We start from the raw sequence: 26,318 nt of genomic DNA, 5'->3' as shown, positions 1-26,318 counted from the left end.
ATAATGGACCACCACCCCACAACGACCGCTCAGCTATGTCCCCCCATTAAATGTACTATAATCGTTCATTACTGTCTCTACCTTTCATACGATTTTCACACTCATCATCCTAGTGCAACTCAATCACAATCATACTTACCATTCATTAAGTTGCTTTGAAATTCCAGGCGCTCCTTGATGTGCTGGACCCAGACCTGTTTGATTTCTACATTGGCTGCTTGAAGAGTGAAGCGCTCAGACGACCCACGACACAACAGCACAAACTTACAAGGGTCATTATCTACGCTGTCCTCTAAACCCAAGTAGGACACCTGCAGAAGAAAACATTGTATGGACATTACGATAAGTCTCTGAAAAAGGACATCGGCTGCCTATATGACATTCAATTTGCTATTATAATTTCAAGATGAAAGGCCAGGACATGCTGTATCTACAGCATGAGTGAGCAATTCACTGCTGGTCTTCGCTCTTTTGAGAAAAAATAACCAAACCAGAAATCCACATCTTGAAATCTTAAAATGAGCATTTTGCAGTTTTTTAGGCAGTAATTAAAACAACAACCAGGTCAACACAACCACGTTTTAACACTTAAAAGCAAAACACTATCATAGAATTCTGCCTATTCCTTAGTATGACCTTCTTCAATCCAGTACCTTGATGCCTTTTTTGAAGAGGTATCCCGGTGTGGACGATCCCTTACGGAGAAGCTCACTGAAGATGACAATCTGCTCAAACAGGAAAACCCGTCGTTCCTTGGAGCGGGACAGTACCCCAGCATCCTGCTCTGACACAAAGAAGGTCTCCTGCTGCAGCAGCTTGCCCTGATTGGTCAGTTTGCCCTGAGGAGAAACACATTTTATTATTATTGCTATTCACTATTCAATACGCATTCACTGGGAGACATTTTTCTTACCTCATAACCTTGCAATCGACCCAGATTCATCATGTCATTACAAAGTTTGGGAACCTGGGACATTATGTTTACGGCTTTCTGTCGTGGTGGGAAATGCATGTCAGAGCAAAATCCAGTTGCTTTTACCAATAGTACACATTGACCACAAACTTATTTTTACCTCAGTTTGTTCACAGTCCATTCCAGCCTTCAAGCTATACTTCAGAAAGTCCTATAAAGAAAATAAGGACAATCTTTCTTTATAAAGCAGAAGTAAGAACCCGCACCACCAAAGCAAAGTGAGTGAAAATACTGGTTACCTTTAGTAGCAGCTGATATTTAGTGATCCTTTGAATGGGCTTTATTAGAAAATCGCTGATGCTTAACCTCGACTGAACATCTTGTTGGATTCCCTACAGATTTACACAGTCATGAATGAAAGAGCATCGGGTAGGATAAGACAAATGGCATTGTCTTAACTTACATCAAAATATGTATCATATTCGGCTACAATGAACTCTGACTTGGGCTTATTCTGGCAGTAGATGACATACATGTGAAGTCGCCTCTCCTGAGGGGGGAAAAACAAAAAGAGTTATCACAAAAGCTAGGTTTGGTGAGTGACATTGACAAAACAAGTGCCTACGTGTTTGATAAAGAGTTCAGAGAGGTGTTCATGGTCATCCAGACATTTTTCCAACTCCCCCACAAAATAGCTACAAAAGCAGATACAAAAAGGTTAGCATTTCAAAACCACAAAAATGCATGGCTCCGTTTTGCTGTCAAGCTTACTCTCTGTGCCACTCGTATATTTGATGGATGTTCCCAAACACAATCTTGTCTTTGCCCTCCATGTTCTCAGGAACGCCCTTCTCTTTTATCCGCTTCATGAAGCCCTGCAAAGTGAGAAACAGTATTTATGTCAGAACCTAGCGATAAGGAATTATAAGGCAACAACATTTCATTGATTATATAAAGTCATTCGTCCAACACAGAGAAATGGTTCACTGATTAAACTCACCTCCACTACAGTGCCCAGATCTTTGACATAGTCCTTCTCAGTTTGAATCAGTTCCTTCAAGACAAACCTATTCAAAAATATATGAATGACTGTTGGTGAAACGCACCAAAAAGGGACATTTGCAGAGTTAGTGTGTTTTCAGTGCTCACATGCGCCCTCTCATGGCCTTGGCTCGTTGCTCCAGCTCAGGGTTTCGAGGCTGGACAGGTGTGGTCTGTTCAGGCGGCGACAGGTTTGCAAAACCTGGGTACGATCCAGACTCCAAAGGCTGCAGACAAAACAATCTGCTGTGTTTATATTGTCATTTTTTTCACTCAGTGATTCTGAAATATTCCCAGTATCACTTCATGAAATATTTTTATCTACACTTTTTTTTTGTTTTAATAAATTCAGGCTAAATCCAGATTCTAAGCTCTAAAATGGACAAAAAAAAAAATCATAAAATAATCCTAATTCAATAATGTCTAAATCAGATGTACATCAAGAAAAATGCAAATTAAAGTCTATTAAAATACAATGTAAAATTGAAGATTACCCCGAGTACGCCCAGAGGAAGCCCACGTACCAGTGGGGCATATAAAACAGGCTGAGAGCCATTGGTCTACCTAATTAACAATATAATTCAATTGTACAGTAAGTTTATGCAATGCAATAGAGTATTATTCAGACACAGGACATCTATAATTCTCACACAGACCTTGGGTCTTTCATCCTCTACCTCCAGAGAGCTGCAGATTATGAAGCATATTTCAACTAAAATGTGTATTCATTTGTACAAGATGGTGTGTTCAGCTCAAAATAAAGCAAAGGCACTTTCAAACTCACAGCATTTACTGCAAAACCCTCTGCAATTAACTTGTATACCCCTACTTTGGAATACAGTAGCCTACTGTAAATAAAAATAATAAATGGTAAATGGTCTCAACTTGCAGAATACTGTATAGCGCTTTTCCACCTTACATTAGGCCCAAATCGCTTTACAGCAAGGAAGCAGTCACCCATTCACACCCTCATTCATACACCGATGTAAGCGTAGCCCATAGGTCCTTCTTGATTATGGGGTTCAGAAATGAGATCAGGTAAACTGGGAATAAAGATACAATACACCAAAAGACCAAACTCACCATTTTAGTTTTAACCAGTTTTTCTATGGCGCTAACCAGCTCGGCGGCACTGGGCACCTCAGAGGAGGGCTGCATAGAGGTGAGTAAGGTGGAGGACTGAGAGAGAAGAGATGACGGGAAAAGGTTTGTTGTGTTAGAGACAGTGGACAGTTAGACTTGAAAGGATAAAACAGGAAAGGAACCAGAAGTAAACCCATGATTAGCAGGAAGAGAAAAGTACATTACCAGAGGAGGTTTTAAAAAAAAAAAAAAAATTAAAAAAATGCACATTTGACTGTTGTTGTGTCCCACCTTGTCATCTGGGCCAGAGGGATCTTTGATGATATCCATAGGTGGAGGCAGTGGGGTGGCTGTCTCTTCATCCTGCTCCTCTTCTCCACCACTCTGCATCCCAGACTTGGACAGGGAGGCCTCCTTACTGGGCACCGTCTAAATGGGGCACAAGCAATTTTGTTGCATTACTGCAGCATTCAAGTAAGCGTAGTTACATTGTGTTTTGTATTTAGCATTAACTACATTATATCATCCACTCAGGCCAAGTCAATCCATTGGAATACTATCAATGCCTAGTTTTGGCAAATGAGAACTGAGAAGTTTGAAAGTGCAAATAATGACACTAAAGATAATGAACCTAAATGAATTCTTCATCCAAACTAATAAGCTTCATCTTTTGGGTTTTAGCAGAGCATACGTTCATTAAATCAGTGTGAAATGTGCTGGAACTGTTCAATCGGGACACGAAGTTATTCACTGTTAACTTATGAATTAGGCCTGACAAATTAGGCTTTTCTGTAACTTTCTCGTAGCACACCATACAGTAGGAAAAAAACAGTAGGAAATATGGATAATGTGGAAAAAACAGTGAAACTCTTCAACTAAAAGCTTTCCTAAACAACAGTGTGTATTCAATAGACTTATTCCGCATATTAGTTCCACAACTTGCAAATTACGCCACATTTTCTGTCAGGTTGATTTCTTGAAAGCTCTTATTCCTCTCAAGTGCGTCTGCTTACCTCATCGATGATGTCATCCTGCAGGGATATGTGCCTCTGGTCAAAACCTTCGTTACCTACTCCTGGACCTAGGACGTTAAAAAAAGTGTTTCCTCAGGCTTTGCATATCTATTATTCATCTCCATTGAATGTCATGTCCTTCTCTTACCCGTCTTCTTCTGTTTGCTGTTGGGCAGCTTCTTGACAGAGCTGCTGCTGAGGCGGCGGACGGGACTTGTCAACCACTTCTTCAAAGTGTTGCCCGAGCGTTTGGGGCCTGTGGAGCTGGAGTGCAGGGAGCTGAGGGAGGGCTGGGGCTGCAGGTTGGCCACAGACTCGCTCTTCCCATCAGACGTGTAGTTTTCTGAAAGACGAATTGTAATATATCAATATCAAATTCATAAACAACTGGTGTAAAAACATTACAGTTATATGTTAGCAAGTCATCATAGGAATCTCCCTTTTTGAGCTTAAACAGAGACTGAGGTGGTGTTGTCAAACTGTATAGAATATAAATAAAGACAATGAAGATTTTAGTTGAACAAGACCTGAATGCATTAGATATATTTACCATAAGTTTCCCTATGGCTCATTTCTTTACTTTTTATTACAGTGTTGTGGATGATGCCATTTTCTTTCACAATGTCTGATGCGTGACTTCTCATTTAGATCTGCATTCTGACGCTCGGTGCAGTACACACTTTTTTTTTTCTCCAAACAAAGCTGACGGTTTCCGTTTGACATTTACAATTTGATTTAATAACGGACAGGAAGAGAACACTCAAACCCACGGCGGAATTACATGAGCACATCATCGATTAAACCGCCTCTACCGGAAGATCCGCCACTCGTCTAATCAGCAAAGATAGTTACAAAGAATTATTTCATTGGGACCTTTTACAGAAATAACGCCTTGGATGCACACTTAAAAAAAATAAAAAATAACCCATATTCTGAATAAGGATGAAATGGGGCACACATATGGCAACCTGATCCACAAGGCTTTCAGCTGCTTATTTTCAGTTTTTGCAGTGCATGTATCACAAGTTGACATAAAAGCCTTGTGCGTATGACTCTACTGATAAAAGAGGAGCTCAACACAATCGATGCATCTGCATTGTGATCTGACCACCTCTGTGTGTCCGAGGACAAATTAGTGTCATGTGTTGGCGTGTGGTGGATCAGCTGCGCTTGCTCACAGCTGGGAGCTACGCGTCGCCGTGGTTGCGGGTTAGACAGGAAATCACAGGTCAAGGTTCAGCAGCTGATTCTCCGGAGTTGAACCACAACCCTTCTCCAGAGCTTTTTACTGCTTTTTACGGCAACAGATGAAGATGCACAGGATTTACTGTTCAATAAATGACAGATAATTAAAATTTTGGGCTCAGTATTTATCGTCACACATTTATCTGCATTGTCCCCCCCATTTTTCTAATGTTTTACCTAAACTATATTCTGTCTCATACATATTTGAAGACTAAGTACTTTTCGATCAGGACTTAACTCAAATGTTCAAGCTTTAGAGTTACTTTCTGCAGCATTAGAAGGTCTTCAATAATAAGTTTCCAGCATCAAAATATCAAAATGGATGAACAGTTTTGACTTCAAATAATAGCCTACTTGTTTCTCTTACACAAAACCGCACCCACATTCAATTCACAAACTTCCTGGAACAATCAATGAAAAGTTATTCATAGTTGTTGCTGTTATATTAATGTGTGCATTGACTCATGTAACATGCACATTATTTACATGACTCTAACAATCTCCATTTACAGTTGTATGTCTTGCTGGCCAACTATCGATAATTCTATTGTGCTATATATAATTGCTATATATAATTCTTAAACTGTTGTGTTATATATATATATATATATATATTCTACATAAAGATAGTTATTTAAAGGGCACAAGAGTGAAAACAGAAGATGTTCTCATACATTAGTGTCCTTGGCATTAAAGGTAGGGTAGCACATATTTTATAAGCATGACCTATTTGTGTCTTCAGATACGAGGTAAACATGCTCAAACTACATTTTTGTGTTTTTCCTGATAATAACGATGATAATGTTGATTCATAAACTATTTACATGATGTAGAAGGTGTTTTTGTTTTGGTCCTTGAGACATTTATCAGAAAGGACACATTGCGTTGCCTGATACTAAGGCAAATTCAGCTTGCAATAAACTTAAAGGGACTCTCCTACTTCCACAATCACATGTCCCGTATCCAGTCTTAATTAGTGCTAGTGCAGGGCTCAAGCAGAAAAACTCAGCTTTCAAATGATTGACAACATTGTCCACATGAAAGCAACCCAAGTTCATTTGTGCTAGTTTGTAAACCTGTTCTCAAACAATGGCAATAAAAACGATTCTAATCCTGATTCTGATTGTAAGTAGAAATCCTACAAGTCATTACCTTTAATCGAAATGGTTCTAAACATTTTACAGTCGTATCTAAAATGTACTTTGAAGAAGTGGCATGTTAAAGGGCATTGACTTTTGCTCTGCTGTCGGCGTTATCTGTCAACAAAGATAAAACCTGCTCTTTACCACAGCCGAGGTCAGGCTGCATTTCAGCCGTTCGTGAAACTCCTGACAAAACGATCACCACTGACACAATGTGCTGAAAATGCAAGAACATCCCTTATTCAGTACTTATGATGAATTCCTATTTTATTTTGATTATGCATTGAGAAATCATACGTCAAAGCGTGAACAACATCTGTTTGCCTGGACACTCACCACATGATAATAAATGCATTATCACAGCACTTCAGTGAAACAGCTAAATGTCACTTCCACTGAATATTTTAGATTGCACACAAACCAGACAGTACATTGGTTTGGATAATAACATATCTGGACTCGATAAACTGCTGTTATCATATTGACTTTAGTTATTTCAAGATTTTATCTAGAAATAAATGTTGATAAAAGGTTCCTGTTTTCCGGGTCAAAGGGTTTCGCCTCCATCATTCCCTGATAGTAGGACTCAGGGAAAACCACTTGAAGTGCTATGAAGAATGCACTCATAACAGTGAGTGAAAGGCAGAAAGTTTAGAGGGCACACACTTGATTTGTGAAGTGTCACTGGCCTTTAAGGGGCTTTGACATGCAGCTGCTCACACCAGCTCATTACGCACTGATGGACATGAAGAGGTGACGTCAGAAAGGCATGATTTCTCCAAATGAAGTGGACATATAACATAACATGTGAAAACAATAAAACTGACATCCGTAAATGTGTTTTTCACCACAAGGGCAATGATTTTGTGGATACTGATTTGTTGCTCATTTATAATGAAAATTCGGAATTTTCGGGAACAGAAAGAAAACTTTGACAATAAATGTATGAAATGGGGAGCAGTAAAATGTAATCAGGGGCTGCAATTGTCTGTTCACTTGGCTTGTTGTTTACTATTGCGGGTTATAGTAACTCTTTCCCGAGTGATGAGCTCTGTGTTTCAATTTGATTTTGTTTTGTGTCTAGTGATACAATCTAACAAAAACAGATTCCAAACTTATCTGTACAAAGGAAGTTTATAACAAAGACTGAAGTTGTTGTGCTCTTGTTGCCCTCGAATACATTCTCAGATAAGAATAGTCTAAACATGCAGCGTAAAGCAGATCAACAATGACTTTGGCAAAACAACAATCTTTTTTTTTTCAAAGGAACACATTCCAATATGTGTTATGAAAGGAGGAATGAAACTATTCAATTGGGGCAGTGCTTTGTGAAATGCTAAAAACTGAGTGCGCTCTCAACTACACTGCAGTATCACTTTGAGGACGCTGCAGTCAGGTGAGACGCTACAAGAGAGCTTTTGTTTTGCAGCCGAAAGAAAAGACAGACCATCCACTGTTAAAGTCCACATCACTCAGTATCTTTAATCACACACACTCAAGTGACGAGCAGCATGCACTCACTGTACTACTGTCCCAGAGGCAACAGAGCTGGGCCTTTGTCTAACACTGCAGCTCCACTGAAATAAGGCACATGGCAAATGTTTGGTTGAAACGCAGAACAGAGTGTGAACTGTTCGGTAAAGTGTAAAAGGTTATTTGAGATATGGACAGTAAGTTTAAAAGAATCAATCAAGATCAATCTCATTTTGTACTTTTTTAAGTCAAGTTTTGGGATGATGTAAGATTGAGGGGCAAAGGTCTAAACTTAAAGGAATAGGCCACCGTTTTTACATACTAAAATATGTTCTTACCTCACTTTAGACGTGTTAATATATCCCCGTCTGGTCTTTGTCCGTGCGCTCTGTCACGCAAACGGAGCACATACGCAGCCTCTCCCACATGTCACATAGCTCCGAAAAAGCTCACGATAGAAGCTACCAAGCTCTTCCACGTGTTCCCTATTTAAAAAAAGTTACGTGAAGTGTTTTCATGCGAAGTATATTTACACAGAAATGTAACATGTCGATTTTATAAGCAAATAAAAAGGGGGACTATATTGTGAGGCGTAATGATACGAGGAGTAAAACGTCCGCGCAGTAACTCCTAAAGGTTATTGACGGAAGTGAGCGGGGGAAGTCTTTAGGAGTTACTACGCGGACGCTGTAATGTGCTCCGTTTGCGTGACAGAGCGCACGGACAAAGACCAGACGGGGATATATTAACACGTCTAAAGTGAGGTAAGAACATATTTTAGTATGTAAAAACGGTGGCCTATTCCTTTAAAGCCACACTGCGTAACATTTTACCCAATAACAAATATTGAAATACAAGCATTTATTTTATGGCAGATAATTTCATAATTGAAAAATACCTCATAAATGTACAAACAAACCAATGCCTTTGCTGTGAGCGGCTCAGCTCTCCTCAGACATGACTGTAACTTTTACCGGGAGTCGGTACGTCTCCAGCTTGTCTCCATGGAGATGTGACAAAAGTCAGCAGAATTTGAGATTTAACAGGTTTGGTTCTCATCCTAATCAATTCATTTATTACCCACTGCATCTTCTGTCTTGAGTTGGTCATAATGAGTATATTTTGTACTGATGGCAAAAGTATAGTCCAAAAAGTTACGCAGTGCACCTTTAGATTGGTTTTAGTTTTGATATTATTGGCTCTTATTGTATGTTATTATTAACATGATGCACTTTTCACAGCCAACGTCTAAATCACATGATGGTCTGCCTTTTGAATCCAATTTGTTGAATAAAATCAGTCATTTATTTTCTTGTAGTAAATTCATTTTTGCCATTATTGTATTGCAAAGGCAAATATTTGAAAAAACAAAAACAAATAAAAAAACAACAACAACAGAATAGTGTATATAATAGTTAATCGGTCACCAACTCTTAAAGCAATTAAAATGGTAAATGGACTCTTATATAGCGCCTTTTCTATCAAGCACTTTACAGTAAGGAACCAGTCACCCATTCACTCTCTCATTCATACACCAATGTACACAGACACTGGAGCAAGGTGGGTGAAGTGTCTTGCCCAAGGTCACAACGACAGTGTGCAAACACACTGTAAACACAATCCTGAACATCTCATGTGCATTAGTTATGGAGAATGTTCATTTGTATTTTCTGCTCATTCCAATAGTTGCACAGAACTAGGTAAGTACGTGCCTTCCTTTGTGCAGTGTAGTCATTGACAGTAATCTGGGAAGATGACATTCCTCTCATACCTCCCTGACTCAGGCTCTCACTCGTATCTTTACAACTTCACTAAGCCAAAATTTGTACCAACTTGGTGTCTCGGTTTCTTTGACAGTGAGATATGGTTGTACAGTTAAGTGACACAAAAGAGCACATGGGAGATTTGGCTCATCATGTCCTCCATTATAAGAGCTGGCATTAGGTCAAGGCTGTTCTCTGCCTATCTTCAGGTCTAATGAGCGATGGACGGCACTTTACACTCAGCTCAACTCAACTCAACTCAGATAAATACTCTCCAGTTCAGGGAGTACAACATTGTGCAACAATGCAACATCACTTCCAAATATTCAGAAAATTATCAAGTTTATTCATTGAAAAAATGGCCAGATGCACTTCTCTAAACTGCAGTAAATTAATGACGGCAATCGCCGTCTATTATACATTTGTGACATTTTTGTGACAGCCTTGCAACCAAGCACCATAACAGGTATTGCAAACTACAAGCACTGCAGATGTGAAATATTATTGAACATAAAATATGAGTGAAAGATGTTTCCTGGGTTTCTACTAGGAGGGACACCAGAGGAAATCAAAACAGACAGAACATGGAAACAAGTAAATAGAATTTTTTGTGTTAAATGAGTCTCAAAATATTCATAAGAGTAATGTTATTATAAGAGAAAGGTACTGGTTATATTTTAACCAGGCATAGAAAGTCCATTCAAACTTGCATAATTGGTCGAGTTAATAATTACATGCGTGTTTATTTACTCGAATGCAAATTATATTATTATTGCAACACAATACTTAACCTGTATCTACCACCAAACTACGAATTCTGCTTGTGCCAAACCATTGAAATCTTAATGAAACCAGTCTGACCAGTCCAACCTACATGCAAATTCCTCCTCTACAACACAACCCCATCTGATATTCATTTTAATGACAGGGTACAAAGTCTGTTTTGAACTTCAGCAACATCCAAATTGCAGACATTACGTTGAGGGGAAAAGTGACTCAGGTGCAGAGCAGGTGCAAGAATAACCTGAAATACAGCTGAAGGGACCAGTGCCAAAGGGTACTTCTATCAAACTGTGTGGTAATCTATTAATGTGTCCTGAGATGACAGAAGGGACCAGCGCCTTCACAGAGGTCAATAATTTGAAATATGTTCAAAGTAATAATCTGCACAAGCTCTTGGCAAGGGCAAATGTTTAATAGAAACCACAATGTGTTTGCCGAGTTAGATTTATATTGTGTAATCATTGCTGAGAGTTAGTTAATGGCATGTGTCATCGACCGACACACGCCCCACAGCGCGCACACAACAACCGCACACCCAGAGCAGCAGCTGACCCAGTGCGTCCAAATAACATGGGATTTTACACCAAAATCAAGAAACAGTGTGCCTTCTCTCTTCCATCTCACTGTGGGTGACAAACTTCCTGACTCACAGTTCATTTCAGATTTTCTGCCTCACACTGTAAATAAATGACATGTCAAATTAAGCTCATTTCTAATGCCTGACTTACATTTAGATTACATCCATTCCTACCACAAGTAATCATGTATGCAGAAAGTTATTACCATACAATAATATTATAAAACAGCAGACTTATTTCATTGCCCTCTATAGTTGTGCGGTTTGTGAAGATGCACAAAAGTTTAGGTTTGTAGTCAACTCTATTCAATGTCCTCGAAAAGATGGAACGTAGAAAACAATTCAACCAATTTCAGACTCAAGGAATTAGAAAAGGTCAAATCTCCAGCATATACAATCATGACGGATAATCAATTTTTGTCCCACCTGAGTCATTGTAACAGCAGCAACAACACCGGGACAGGATCCAGTCACCACAGCGCTGATTTCGCTTCATCTCGTCTCACAAAGACATCCCATCTACCGCCTGCTTTTAACACTTTCCCAGACTACACACTCAAAATACATGGACACCAGAAGCTCCTAGTCACAACTGCAGAGAGTTGCTGAGCGGGACCAGTGAGAGCGAGAGGGGAATTGAGCAAAGGGGGGCGGGGACAGGGGGAGGAGTCCCTGTACTCTCCCGTTCAGACAAGTGAAGTTTTTTTCAGTGGCAGTCGCTCCTGAACAGAAGTCAGACAGACGAGTTAATGGGGCCCAGTGTAACAGGTGGACTCAATGAATGAGGAGGATGGATTAAAATGAGAGTTTAAATTTGGATTTGAGTGAGAATGATATATATGACTTCATGACAGACTCCCCGCCCCGGTTTACTGGGATTAAGTTCAAGAAAAGAAGTGAAGACTTCCAGTCAGGCAACTGCCCTTTCAAACAATGGCAATGATTAAGTGCCAGGAAAGGGCTCCGAAGGGGAAATTCTATCGACCCAAATTTGAGACAAAATAACCTGATCTGTTCCTCTCTTCCTCTTGTTGTCTTTTTGTCATTAGTGACCTTACCAGTCTTTTTTATTCTCTCAAGCTTAAACATTACTTGTTTTACACTTGACCTCTATGGTAACATATTGCCAACTAGTACGAACAGTGATGTTTAAAATGATATAGTTTCTAAGGCACTGGTCCCAACAACTTTTTCTTTCTTTTTTACAGTGACCTCATTCTGTCCATAGGTAACCAAACTGCAAACTACCAATGTATTTTATTTTATTCCATCCATCCATCCATCCATCCATCCATCCATCCATCCATCCATCCATCCATCCATCCATCCATCCATCCTCTTCCACTTGTCCGTTGCCTGGTCGTGGGGGCAGCTGTTGGAGCTGCCCAAGTCACATTGCACCAGCCCTCTATGGCACCTCCCGCAAGTGGTGTCTCCACGGAAGGACGGCCTCACGATTCAAACTGGGCATGTTGGTCTCTCATGAGGGGCTTCTGAACCGCTCTTTGTCTGACCCGTCACCTAGGACCAGTTTGCCATGGGAGACCCTCGCAGGGGCACGAAGTCCCCGACAATATAGCTCCCAGGATCATTCGGGCGCTCTAACCCCTCCACCACGTTAAGGTGGCGGTTCCAGGAGGGGCCAATGTATTTTAAGGGAATAATCTTTTTTGTAATTTAAGTGGAAAATTAAGACGTTTATATATATTATAGTTTTATCAACCTGATTTGGACTTCTTTTCTCTGGGGACAAACTGAATCACTGCCATCCAAATTACAGCAACACATAAAACTCCCTTTTGTAATCTTAACATATTTGGGTTTACAGAAAGCAACAAGTCACTGCAGCAACCTTGATAAGGTGCCTCCGGCAGCACTGTTTTTCTGCAGTGTCCCATTTACTCAGAAATGACGAGACGCGCAACAAAAATAAACTTGCTCCAGCCAGAGACGGCCTCCCAAGGTCATCTCACCAGACACTGAAACACCACAAAACATCTGACGAAGGCACCGGCGATTATCCTGAACAGTGCATGTAAATCCAGCAATGCATTTTATTTAGTGTTTCCATTCAGTTATTGAGAAGGACATGGAGACCTACTTTCACAGTCACAAGACGGAGTCGAGAGAACAGCCTAACATACATGCAGGAACCAAAGCAGCTATATTCTATCAGCAAAACCTTTAGAGATAAGGATTAAACATAGGCTCACTAAAAGATTACATTTAATTATTATTTTTCAAAAGACACTGTAATAGCACAACATTATCTTTCTCTTTCCCAATGCTTTCTCTTTTCATTGTAAAAAAATAAACAATCAAGAACATAGAAACATTTTTGCTGTCAGAAACACATTGTACTTGATGTGCGCTAAAACAAAGACTTCTTTCTCATCATTAAGTTTGTAAAAGCATGTGTCGTCATTTCATGTGTAGCAGAGCGGGGACTGGATTTGCATCTGTTCTCTGAAACACAAGCGCTTCTTTTCATGAGTCAGAGAGGAAACGCAGTGTGGCCGCAGCAGGCAAATCAGATGATCCACCACTGTTCACATGCACATTAGTGTCAATACAGTTAGGACTCTCCTACACAGCGAAGTGTGTGGGAGGGCTGTGCTTCGGTCACATTTTGAAGAAGTGGCAATAAGTTGTGAGGGATATTTTGTCAAAGTAGCAAAGACATTTCTCTGGAGATGGCTTGGCCCAAGACATGTTAAGAGAACGGCCTTGGAAATGAGGACAGCCTCTTTTAGCCTCGAGTAAACACCAAAGCTATGTGTTAAAGGTGAAATTAAATAAATGATAATGATTCCAGTATTATTGTCAGTAGAAGATGCATTTTTAAAAAATCACTATAGAAGTAGAAATATAAATTATGGATAAACAATGCTATAGCTCCCTCTATTGGACATACATTTATTTGTTTTAATTGTGTGCTGGACTATTTTTTCATTCCAGTCTATTCCAGACTTGAAAGCCTTTAGAAGACATGGAAGTTGAACATAATACGACAAATAAAACAAGTATTTTAGTCTTTATTAAAAAAATATAACATGAGGTAGATCAATGGACAAATTATGTGTTATGTCTGTTATTACAATTTAAATGAAAAGCACTTCACTTGTGTTGCGTTTGTCATTTCTGGTGCACTAATAACATTTCACCAACAGAGGTCACCATAGGTCAGGTTAAATGAAAAGCTGACTTCATTGTTATTGTGTAAACACCAGAGGGACAAAAAGACAATCTGCCTGATCTTTGCACTGGATATGAAGCAGTTTTGCAGCACGGCTAAAACATGCTGGTATTCGGATACCAACTAAAGGCAGTAGTTTGCTCCCTACCTTTCCCTGAGAAGAAGCAGTCCATCTCCACACTGGAGCGCGAGTGGGACACACAGAGGGCGGAGCTGGGCACCAGTCCCTCCTGAGGCGGGCTTCGCTCTGTGGTCCGCACCAGACACCAGCCTGGACGCTCGCTCGGACGCTCCAGCAGCTCCACTGTCTGACCTGCAACAGAGAGCGAGGGATACATAACAACCAAACGACCTAAAGGCGGCTCAGATGACAAGTGTGGGAAAGCACAATTATTCTACCTGTGGTGACGGTCATCTCTGTGCTGCATCCAGCTGTGAAGTCCTGAAGCACCACAGTCAACTCACAACCTCCCGAGAGCTGCAAACACGAAGAGAGATTAGTTAATATAATGCAAATGTATTTATTAAAAAAAACACTTACAAATTCTATGAGTCTCCTAATGCAGTATCACATTCGCTTGTTTGGTAGGATGTCCTTTGTTCGTTCATTGTATAGACGACACGTGCTTACATTGTTTTAGATACTTTATTATGAGTGTAAAATGTGAGCGTCCCTTTAGTAACTCTTAAATGTCATGTCTTCTTTATTCATGTTGTAAAGTGTTTGCTGAAGTGAGCAAAAGCGTGTCCTGTCCAGAAGAACAGGAAGAGCAGGGCCTATGTGGACACAGTGCGTAGATGTTCCTCAACCTCTATTGATTACGAGTGCGCTGTTTAGAGAACGTGTTTTCAGGAATCTCACACACCTTTCTAACTACTACAGAAAACTATCTAGGTCAAGCAGCGTGCGGACTCATGTTGCTGATAAAGGATCATTAGACACGCCGTCACCCCTTGAGCTAAAAATGCAATGTAAACAGAGGCGACAGAAATCAAAAGATGTGGAGTGAAAACACAAAGGTCACAGATAAGACTTCCTGGACACCTGTTTACTGTCAAAACACACGCAGCAGCTGAGAACATGCGCGCCTCGGAATGAACTGAGCACATAAACATCAGCTATACCTGCTCTGAACATCTATTGTCTTAATATGTACAGTATATTGTATATTTAAATGGACATACTCGCTACAAAAAGTCAGAAGTTGTTTTGTGTCAATCCAAACCCTGGGTTACTGCTTTAATGTTTTTGTGTTATACTAGTCAAGCCATACACACATGGATCGGTTGCCAGCATTTTGGCAGAAAAGCATTGTAAGAAAACAAAGCCAGAATTGCTTTTCTTGGATTTTTTATCTAGTCATTTTCAAAGTCAAGGCAAAAATATAGTGCTGTAATCTTCCAAGTTAATAAAGCCACCATTAGCCGTGCACAAATATCAAGCCTCTAACTTCACATTTAAAGCTGTTTCCCATTGTCTTCTTGGAAAATGTCAGCGAGTGTGCGTAAGCAGACACTTTTAGCCGGCGCTGACGATCTCCTAGCAACAAAGACCCTGTTTCTGCACAGGTCCAGGTGACTTTATACCTGACAGATGGCCAATCACTTACACACAAGCGCATACATGCACACGCAACCAATCAAAACAGTCCCACAGAGGGCAGTGCTTCTGGGCTTAATAAGGGCTAATTTGGGAATATAAAATGCTTTATTGATGATGGGGCAAAATAGAGTGTACACTTGTGCAAAAATATGAAGAAGAAAACAATAGTTTGAAGTGTACTTGTTTTAGTAATTTGATATTCAGAATTATAAAAGGCAATAACAGTGGATAAAGTTTTAGCTCAAAGTCCAATCGACCACAGTACAGAACACACCCAACAATCCAATATAAGGTGAGTAAATCAAAGACAGTTTAATACAAAGCTGACGATAACAACTGTAACAATAATGCAAAGTCCACAAGGCGAGGCAAGGAACATTGCAACTATCATAATAAACTGGAAGGGAAAAGTGTGCAAACAAAAGGATCAATTAGTGGCGGTTTTGGGTTTGTGAAAAAGACCAGGCATTGTTCCCAAAAAAGCTACTGCAACATCCTTGGAAGATCTTTTTTGTGTGTGTGTGTGTGACGGCTACTGAGGATGGGTGTGTCCTGTGGCCCACTGGCTTGGATCATATGACCACAGCTGAGCAATGAAAACACGCACACATGCACGAGCAGCTTGTGACGGTCATATGTTTGGAAAGAGTTGACAGCATCAAGCTCCGTACGGCAGCATCCATCACACAACTGTACACTCATTGTGTGGAGTGTGGAGAGTTTTGGGAAGAGTTGAATAGTTCCTCTTCCTGTCTTAGTCAAGGTCGTGCCCGCGTTTCAATCTGGTTTAAATTTGATCAATACCAACATAAAAATCGTAAAACACATAAAAGACGGTGCAGTAAGCCTTGAGCAGGTTTAAAAAAGAAACATGTGAACAAAACTTATCAAAAAGCCTGACTGAACTGACCAGTGTGGGGTCTTCCTCCATAACAAACAGAGCTGTTGTGAATTCCTAAAAGTTGTTTTCTAATCAAAATGTGTCTTGTATAAATCTCTCACAAAAATAAGCCACAGAGATTTAATTTGATCAGTTTAGTTTGAAAGCTCCTTCTCAGTGTCATATGACTTCAACGGCGATGTATGAAATTATCCTCAGTCAGTGATGGAAAATATTTGATTGTTCTGGACCACTAACTCCATTACTGCATCCATCTGCTATACAATACAAGTCACACTGAAGGCATTTGGTTGTAATATGTACCTAACATCTCTCACGAGCGTAAATCACAAATCGAGTTCTGAGCTTGATTCTCTTATCCTACAACCATACAGTCAAATTCTGCATTAAATGAAAGATGTGTGAATAAGAGTGGGGGAAGTTTATATTATTACTCTTGATTAATTTTCACTTGATCAGCCGCAAAGACCACAACATGACGGCCTCAGCATCAGACAGTTCTGTTGTGTTGCAAGTTGGTCGTAGGCTTAATATTACACAGCTGACTCACGGAATGAACATGAGCAATAAGATTACTTTTCTGTGTGGGTATTCTATATTGCTTTTACAATCCGTTGAAATGGTGCTCAGTTGTTTCCAAATAACTGTTCACAGGTGTTGGTGGCAGCAAAACAAGAAAGTTACACATCATACATCAATATTAGACAAGTGAGAAGCACTTGATGATGAGACCTCAAATTCTAGAACTCATCAAAGACTATCAAAATAATGCTCAAGCCAAAACCAAGGTGCACTCACACTCGGAGACGGCCTGTGTGGCAGCTAATCGGCTGTTTCCTGTCTCTCCCTGTCTGTCTGCCTGGCACACTCTCAGCCTGTTTAACCATTAATCTCCCCCATAACACAGTGCAGCTTAACAACGGGGCTAAGTGAAAGTCAACACACGGCATATATGAGCTGCATAAGCATGTGAATTAGTGACTGAAGCAATGGAAACCAAAACAAACAGAGTGCACTTCTAAACTCTAACCGAGCAGCAAACAAGCAAACAAACAGCCAGTCGTAAAAGACCAAACAGCTGTCTCAAAATGAAAAAAAAAAAAAAAAAAAAACTCTCGTCATCTTTTGACAAGTCACTGTGTTAGTTACTCTTTAAGCAAATTGTCATTGAACTCACCGCCTCAACGCTAACCCACTTACAACATAGTGTCATCACATAAAGCTTAATGCTTCAGTAGAGTCTTTTCAGTATAAAACTTTACAAATCTATCCGTTTGCGTCATCATTTCCAGAACTCTTTGCGACTGCACATTTAAAACTACTTCTAAGACCTGACAAAACTTGCACATGTCATTGTAACTACTTCTTTCATCCCAGAATATTACTTCAAAACAGGCAATACTTCAAACTACTGCAGTAATGGTGAATGAAGCAGCTTGACTTAACTCAGTGCCATATACTCACTCGGCTGCTCTCTTTGAACAGTTTAAAGCTCATCCACTTGGACATGTTGCTCCTCAGTGTCCCTGTGTCTGTGCCTCTGCCCCAGTCCTTTGACAACTCCCTCGTTTGTGCGTCCGCCACACACACACAGACACACACACACAAACACGCCCTCGCGCTCACTCCCTCTCTCCGCGGTCTCTGAACAAACACCCGCAGCTTTGTGTTACATGGGAACGGTGTGTGGTTGTGTGCAGTTGTTCGTTCGGGACGGGGCGGGTGGAGGGAAGCTCAACCTCGACAGTGTGCTCTGAAGCCAGGGCAGAATGTCATATGACCAAAAAGGATCAATCGGATTCATGGGGATGCGATCTGATGTATAGAGGGTATGAAGTCACAGCATGGGTTGTAACTAGTGTTGGGTACTGTTTTTTTTTTTTCTTTTCTCAATAACAGTACTTTATAGGGGCTAGATGCAAGTTGGCCATTTTATACTCACTACTGCCACCTCAGGTCATACGTGTAACTGCACCTTCTATATTAAGCTCGTGCATCACGCCAATTCGGACCCGAAGTAACACCTTCTTGAGTGACAGTGCAGGATTTTAAAGGCAGTTGTGGTGAATAGGTCTGGGCTCATTCTACACATTAGGACATTGCTGGAACATTTTTAAACTCCGTATAGTCCCTTTAACGATACTTGGTTTTTGATACCGATACCTGAACAACACTTTTTTCCGATACCTATACTAAAATATTTGTCATATAGAACCATAAACAAATAAATAATGTCAATTTATCCCTTGCCCTTCCATTAACATCTTAACCCCCACCTGAACCGAGCACATTGACCCAAATTTAAAACCTTCTTGAAAATGGTCAAAATAGCGACAAAAACAAGACGAAAACAAGGATGAAAATGCAACAAAAGAAATCATCAAAAGAGCGACAAAAAAGTGACCGAAAAGCAGCAAAAAAGCCATAAAACAGCGATGAAAAAGCCTCAAATGTACTAAAAATGAAAAAAGCTACAAAAAAACATCAAAGAAGCGACAAAAAAATAATCAAAAATGTGGCGACGCAGTAACAACGAGAAGAAAATCTTTTGTAGGTCTTAGCTTTCAAATGAGGCATTATACTGGCCTATAGGCTTTGAGCTCTTAAGAAGCTTTTAGATTTGGATAAAGCCGAACCCGGGAAAATGCGCTCGATTAAGCCGAGGGTTAAGAGGTTAATTTCTTTTGCATTTGTGTCATTTGTTTGAGGTGGAACAACCAAGAAATCTCTCTACAAAAGGGCAGAAAAAACACTCTTTCTTATCCCTCCCCCAATTTTAACACATTAATTCTTAATGTAATCTAATTATTTCCCTCAATTTTCCCCAGTTTTTTTTTCTCACAATTTTCACTCTTTTTCCCCTTTTGAATTCACATGACCAACAGCATCAAAACTTGAATACAAAGAGAACAGTGGACGGGACATTAAAGGGACTATACAGAGTTTAAATATGTTAAAATTATGTATTTTCCTCCCTCTACGTGTTCCAGCATGTTCCTAATGTGTAGAATGACCCAGACCTATTCACCACAACTGCCTCTAAAATTCTGCACTGTCACTCAAAAAGTTTCACGAGCTTAATATAGAGACTGCAGTTACACATAAGACCTGAGATGGCAGTAATGAGTATAAAAATGACCAACTTGCATCTAGCCCCTTTAAGCTTAACCACCAATAAATCCTTTTTTTTTTTTGACTCTACAGCCAATTCATCACTGTGTCACAGAGGAAGAAAATGGCACAAATTGGGTAAAGTATTTAAAAACATAAGAATGTACGTGAAACTATAAACTATTGCGTGACCCGGAGCGTCACTCCTGTCTGGGTTCACTTTCACTCATCAAGACCGAACAGATAAAATGTGCTTTACTGCTGCTTGGCCTCTGTCCATACGTCTGCTGTGATTTACAAAACTTTTGATCCAGCGAGGCGTACATGACCAGAGTATGTTTAATGGCGTCTGGCTCACAGGGTAAAAACATCTTTAACACATATTTTTTCTCTGCATTGGCACAAACACTGAAAAAAAAAACTACACTAATGTGGTGGAGTCAACATGGCTGCCAACTTGTCACCCACTGGAATCTGTCTCTAAATAACAATCGGACCACAGGCGGCACCGCACTGAATCATTACACCGACGTCACAGAGGAAGATAGAGCCCTTAAAATCGTCAGAAGCAACAACATATTTAGAAAAAAATGCTCTTTGAAGTCAGAGAAAGAACCGAGACGTCTTTTACCCAAACATCACCCAGGTTAAATGTAGAAACACATTATTATACCAGCAACAACAGGCTCCAAGCACCATTTAGGAAACACTGTGCTGGCAAAACAAGGACAGAACTGAGTAAATAAAGCAAAAATAGGCTCCAAATCTATATATTGGTACCAAGGACAAAACAATCATGGAATAACCTCGTCATTGAGTATATTCAGATGACCACTGTTCTTTGGCCAACCTAGACCTGACCACTCCAACAACAACTCCAGATTCAGGTGTTGACTTTTTCTTTGGATCAGAAGCCATTACCAACGTTACTTTACACTAGGCCGTTTCTCTTTTATTGTATGTTGTGCCAGTATTAATTCAGCAAGAGCAACTCAATAACTCTGTGTGCAGCTGTACATCACACATAAGTCTTCAGAAACCACCAGAAAAACTGTAGCTTTTCCATTGCACCTCCGCAGACTAGAGAGCAGTGGAACAACTGAGTCGGCTTGTTATTAGAGCCACTATATGGAGGCGCATTAAAGGCACATGAAAACTGAGCAGGCGTGAAAGAGAAGGGATGATAGCAAACAGACCAACAAGATCAAGTAGCTGGTCTGTTTCCACAATACACGCATGAATATATTAGTGGGACACATTTCTCACAGAAGTGGAAAGTGTGGGTGGGCTACATCGATAAAATGTACAATAATCTACGGACAATTTCGCATACCATCAAGAAAATCTAGAAAGATAATCAACTTTACAGGGCAACATTTGAAAGATTACCTTTACTTGAACTTAATGGGTCAAAATGTGCACAAATCACATGACCTTGGTGCTAAATAGCTGCAATTTTAATGGTGGCAGTGGGCATAAAGTTAGTATGTGGGTGTTTATGGTATTAAAAAAGCAAGTAGCAGTAGGTACACTGGTTAATATGTTGAATTGTCAGTCAATACAGTACATTCTCTTAAGCCTTTATTCACATTCATGTTAAATTTAAACTTTCTGTTTAAAAGTCTTGTGGTCTAAGCCTGGGACCACATCTGAAAAAAATCATGTGCCCTCAAATCCTTGAAACAATAGAAACTACACACCCACAGTACACAGCCCCTAAAAAGATACAAAATAGGCTCAACTCTAGTCATCTACTTCTGTACCAGCATGCCAAAACACTGTAATCGTGACTTTGGCTGTCAATTAATGGACAAAAGCGAGTTGCAGATTTTGGGACACTGGTCAGAATGAAGTTTCCCTGTGTAGGGGTGACATTTCCAGACGGGGCAGCAGCAGCAGCAGCGCGGGGGCGTGGGGCGGCGCAGTAAATAAGGCAACACTGTGTAGCATTCAAGTGGGAGGTCATTATGACAGAAGTGGATGTGTCTGAGCTGGCGTAGTATTTTTTACACACAAAATTAAGACTGCTGAAAATATACCGGGGGAAATGTGTGAAATGTGAAAAACAGCAACAGTACGGCAATGCAACCACAGCAGCACTGCACTCACGAGAACAATACAGACTGCAGATGCCAGACTATGATGGAGAGTTTTGACAGAAGTAGTTCACGTGTTTATCGGAGACCTGAAACATTACATTTCTTCAAAAAATATCCTGATTGTATAAATCTGTTAATCCTGTAAATTAGAGCTCTACAAACATGTAAAATGCATGTGAATGCCAATTGCATCTTCTCTCAAATGTTACTTCTTCTATGGAAGTTATTAAAAAGTGACCTAAATCTTTACACACACAAAAAGCAATCACGATATGATTCTCTCCAAAATTGTGCAGCTTTGTTTCCTAGAACTGACCTTACACACATCCATTCAAAGAAATTAAATAAACACAGAAGAGTATGCTGCCAATAACAACATCTCAATGTGAACAAAGCTATGAAACAAAAGTAAACGTTGCAATTATTCATTTGTGTTGGTGAAATTATTCTTACTTGGATGTGACTGGCTGAATTGTAGGAAGGGTGACGACAGACACCAGCACACAAATTTAACATGGTCTTCATTGCTGCTTGTGGTACTATATTTAATAGCAATAGCTGCTGTGAACTTTTATTCTAAGTCCGTCATGTGTGCATAGATCCATCTAACAGTAACACTCCATGAGAGAAGTTTTCAGACTGAGAGGCAGTGCCCCTGCTCCTGACCAGTGAACATGCCTGGGAAACCCTTTAGCAGTGAACCAGCTGTAGCTCATCAGCTCATCAGAGCAGAGCAGTCACATGACCTATGACCTCCACTTGTTCTCCAGTGAGCTTGGTGTGTCCTACCTTGTCGCTGTCCACGGTGTTCTGGGACGTCCTGGAGGCAATGGAGATGGTGTCCGGCTGGCTGCTGCCATCGCCCTGACTATCCCCATCTTCAGCTCCCTCCCTAAACAAGCACAGAGGCAGTTGTGTTATCGTTGGGCTAGCACAAATATATGAGGGACAGTTTGAATGTGCAGAGATAACATGTCATTCCAGGACAATTTTAGCAGCAGTACAGAGAAAATGATTTACAATAACAGGTTTATATATAGCTCCTGCCCCGTCCACGCTCACCTCTTGCTGCTCCTGGGTTTGCTCAGTGCTGGTGTTTTGGGCAGGTGCAGAGGCTCCTTCAGTGCTCCCTTCAGGGTCATCCTCTCTTGGATCACCTCGCGGATGTTCTTTATCCACTCTTGCTTCGCTTCTATACTTGAGGCCTGAACATATGCACATTTGAAATGTATATTCTATAGATAAAGTGCAAGTAAATGTGTTTCAAAAATTAAATCAAACCTTTAACACAGTTTTATTATCAGAGGATGGGGTTCTTCCTGACCAGAGAGCAAATTTACATGGGTCTCCTTCAATGTGCTCCGTTATCCCCAGCTCTGATGTCTAAAAGTACAGAAAGACAGTAAAGGGATAATGGTTGTTAGGGTAGGAGTGAATATGTATTCACTAAAAGGCAAGGAAACACTGCACCTACCAGTAGTCTGTTTTTGTACTGATACTTGGTCCGTCCTGCAGTGTCTTTGATGTCTTTACTGAAAACCAATGAAAACTCGAAAAGGAAGAGATGGCGATCTCGTCCCTTCCTGATCAGAGATCGAGGATCCCAAACCTGGAAACTGTCCTGAAGGATGAGCTCCCCCTGCGCCTCAACACTGTCCTCAAACCCTGAGGAGAACAAACCTGTTAGCTCTGTTCTGCACAGCCAATTAAAGTTAATGAAAAGCCCTGCACACTACTCACCCTCCAGCATTGCCAGATGCATAGCATCATTAGCTCTCTTTGGGACTCCAAGCATCACTTCTAAACCATCTTTAATCTCCCCTTTACCCTCCTCACAACAGGACAGCAACTCCTGCAGAAGGGTGACAGGTATTGTGACTACAAATGATCACGATAAATGAAGTCATTTCAAATGATTTCACCAGACATTTGAATGGTACCTTCAGCAGTAGTTGGTACTTGGTGATTCTCTGGACTGGTTTGATGAGGTAGGAGTTAATGGAATTTGCCAGACCACGTCTTTGCTGAATGTCCTGTTTAAATAACATTGTAAAATGACAGAAATATCAAACTTAGATAGGAATGGTTCCTCCTACAGTCAAACTGTGCTTAACTAAGCTCAACAGCTCCATCTACTGGTGACTCAAATACATAACACATCACCTTAAGAAAACCTTTAACAACATACTGCACACATACCAAAAGGCAATAACTTACATCGAAGAAGGTTCCAGCATGTTCTAGCACCAGTTGACTTGAGTCTGGCTTGTTCTTACAGTAGTTCACATAGATGTGAAACTTATCAGCCTGAAAACAGAATTAAATGTCTGCATTAAACAACATGGTCAGAAATCTAAATGAAAATCAGGCTAACCCTATTTGTTGTTTGTTGTAGTTTAACAGCATTGGCCACTTACCCAGGTAACAAAGCAATGACCGACATCCTCTGGAAGCTGCTCATAATTGATTAGTTCCTTTAGGAAAATACTAAAATGCAAACAGAAATAAACTTAATATCCACTGTATACAAGTAGGTACAACTTGTATTGTCAAGAAACGTTTAAAGATTTAAAATGGTTAAACATTAATCTTAGAGACAGATGAGTTTGAACGGAGGGCTCACTTGCTGTGAAAGTCATAGATCTTCTGCATGTTTCCGAAAATAATGTGCTCCTTGCTGGCGATGCCTGGAGGAATTTCCTCTACCCCACTGGTCATCTCCCACAGATACGTCTATAGGGGTTTACCAGACAAACATGATTATATCCCCGAGACCACACAGAAAAAAAAGGGAATGGAAAAAGAAATTACCTCTAAACAGTCTTGAAGATCTTTCACATAGGACTTTTCTGTTTGCAGCAACTCAGCCATGATGAACCTGGAAAAGGAATAGTCACTGATCACAAATATGGTTTAAGCAGACTTGTTTTCATCAACTTGAACGGGTAAGGTCATAGGAAGTCAATACAGTAAATCAGTGGTTGCCAAAAAGTATCAGACACTTACTCCTTCTTTCTGGCTGACTTCCTTTTCTCCTCATTGACCTCATGGTTGGGGTCACGCAGTTTGACCTCTGCGTTGTCAGTCAGGCTGGCAGGAATGGTGTCAAGCTCCAAGTCTTTAGTGTCCTGTACCAAGAAATGGCAATTAATATTGGTCAAATTAAAATCACACTTTGATCTTGTACTGTGTATTATACGCATATGTTTCTTTGTATATGCATGCCTATATTCAGAGCAAAGTTTGGTTGTACCTCTGAGCTGACCCCCAGAGTCTTCTCGAGGCTCTCCTGATATTTGGCCATCCTGAGGGAGAAGTCCCGGTACCGCCGGTCCACAGTACTGACCCATCTCTTCAGCTCGGACACATGAGCATGGCCCTTCTCCACCAAGTTATCCGCCAGCTGGATCAGCAGCTTCACCTTCTCTTTGGTTTGCTGCAAAACATTGACATGACACAATTACGGCTATGGATACTTCTTACTTATTGATAGAGATTGATAAGAAATTTAATTGCTTATACAATACAACAATAACCCACGGGCCTTGGACATAGGGCTGGGAAAAAGATCGATTTGATTTAAAAATCGAGTTGGTATGTCAAATTGATTTATATTTTGAAAAAAAAGATTTTTTAGATTTTTATTTATTTATTTTTTAGCTCCCTGCCCTCTGCTTAGAGGTAGAAGGTCCTGCTGTACAAATGTGCCTCAGGTACCTCAGGTTTTTTGGTTGTTTTGTAAGTTGTTGTTTTTTTAGCTCAATCCGAATACACAATAAATAATTTGGATGTTTAACTATCTTTTTTGCACATTGCACAGTGATTTTCAGTTAGAGAAAGGGTTGCCTTTGCAGTTTTGTTCATGTCAGTGCACTTTAATTACATACAATAAATATATATTTTTAAAATATATTGACAGTTGGCAGGTATTTTGTTTTAAATGGAGGGGGGGGGAATCGAATCGAATCGTAAATCGTAAGTCGATTTTTTTTGAAAAAAAATGCTGATTTCTTTTGGGGGAAAAAAGTCACCCAGCTCTACTTGGACATATTATATTTTGAAAAGAAGTCAGGTAATCACAAAAACTTCAATATGCTGCATTTTCATTGTTTAGCATCCAAATGCTAATAGAGGCTAGAATATGAATGAAATGAAATGTAAATAATTCTCTCCCACACTTCTTATTGTTATCTCTTTATTCTCATAATACTGAGCATGTACCTTGGCAGAGAGTCTGAAATGATGGCAGTCATTGAGCAGCTGTTGTGTTTCTTCCCCGCTGCCTCCAGGGGACGTGTGCGTGGCCAGGTAAACCTCCCCCGTCTCCTGAATCCAGTCGAGAGCCTGCACAAACGCACACATGAAAGTCTCAACA

The 26,318-nt window shown here is 40.3% G+C and overlaps 1 protein-coding gene across 1 annotated transcript in view; it reads right to left on the bottom strand.

Moving 5' to 3' along the window:
• The window catches only part of kalrna (kalirin RhoGEF kinase a), a 91,290-nt gene that overhangs the window by 8,237 nt on the left and 56,735 nt on the right, over nucleotides 1–26,318 (bottom strand). Inside the window, exons 26-54 of the mRNA XM_079563125.1 lie at nucleotides 26,165–26,287; nucleotides 25,197–25,379; nucleotides 24,950–25,071; nucleotides 24,755–24,821; nucleotides 24,567–24,676; nucleotides 24,361–24,430; nucleotides 24,161–24,250; nucleotides 23,884–23,976; nucleotides 23,684–23,795; nucleotides 23,418–23,608; nucleotides 23,225–23,326; nucleotides 23,006–23,148; nucleotides 22,733–22,835; nucleotides 14,629–14,707; nucleotides 14,378–14,542; nucleotides 4,199–4,393; nucleotides 4,051–4,118; nucleotides 3,329–3,466; nucleotides 3,038–3,133; nucleotides 2,063–2,181; nucleotides 1,914–1,980; nucleotides 1,685–1,788; nucleotides 1,539–1,608; nucleotides 1,377–1,463; nucleotides 1,213–1,305; nucleotides 1,074–1,124; nucleotides 914–991; nucleotides 654–839; nucleotides 140–311 (exon numbers count right to left, since the gene is read on the bottom strand). Coding sequence (XP_079419251.1) covers nucleotides 140–311; nucleotides 654–839; nucleotides 914–991; nucleotides 1,074–1,124; nucleotides 1,213–1,305; nucleotides 1,377–1,463; nucleotides 1,539–1,608; nucleotides 1,685–1,788; nucleotides 1,914–1,980; nucleotides 2,063–2,181; nucleotides 3,038–3,133; nucleotides 3,329–3,466; nucleotides 4,051–4,118; nucleotides 4,199–4,393; nucleotides 14,378–14,542; nucleotides 14,629–14,707; nucleotides 22,733–22,835; nucleotides 23,006–23,148; nucleotides 23,225–23,326; nucleotides 23,418–23,608; nucleotides 23,684–23,795; nucleotides 23,884–23,976; nucleotides 24,161–24,250; nucleotides 24,361–24,430; nucleotides 24,567–24,676; nucleotides 24,755–24,821; nucleotides 24,950–25,071; nucleotides 25,197–25,379; nucleotides 26,165–26,287 — 3,277 coding nt within the window. The remainder of the gene's footprint in view (nucleotides 1–139; nucleotides 312–653; nucleotides 840–913; nucleotides 992–1,073; nucleotides 1,125–1,212; nucleotides 1,306–1,376; nucleotides 1,464–1,538; nucleotides 1,609–1,684; nucleotides 1,789–1,913; nucleotides 1,981–2,062; nucleotides 2,182–3,037; nucleotides 3,134–3,328; nucleotides 3,467–4,050; nucleotides 4,119–4,198; nucleotides 4,394–14,377; nucleotides 14,543–14,628; nucleotides 14,708–22,732; nucleotides 22,836–23,005; nucleotides 23,149–23,224; nucleotides 23,327–23,417; nucleotides 23,609–23,683; nucleotides 23,796–23,883; nucleotides 23,977–24,160; nucleotides 24,251–24,360; nucleotides 24,431–24,566; nucleotides 24,677–24,754; nucleotides 24,822–24,949; nucleotides 25,072–25,196; nucleotides 25,380–26,164; nucleotides 26,288–26,318) is intronic.

The sequence above is a fragment of the Gobius niger genome (genome assembly GCF_951799975.1).
Source record: "Gobius niger genome assembly, chromosome: 9".
Taxonomy (NCBI): domain Eukaryota; kingdom Metazoa; phylum Chordata; class Actinopteri; order Gobiiformes; family Gobiidae; genus Gobius; species Gobius niger.
The sequence above is the reverse complement of the archived record's forward strand: the minus strand, read 5'-3'. Positions and strand labels throughout refer to the sequence as shown.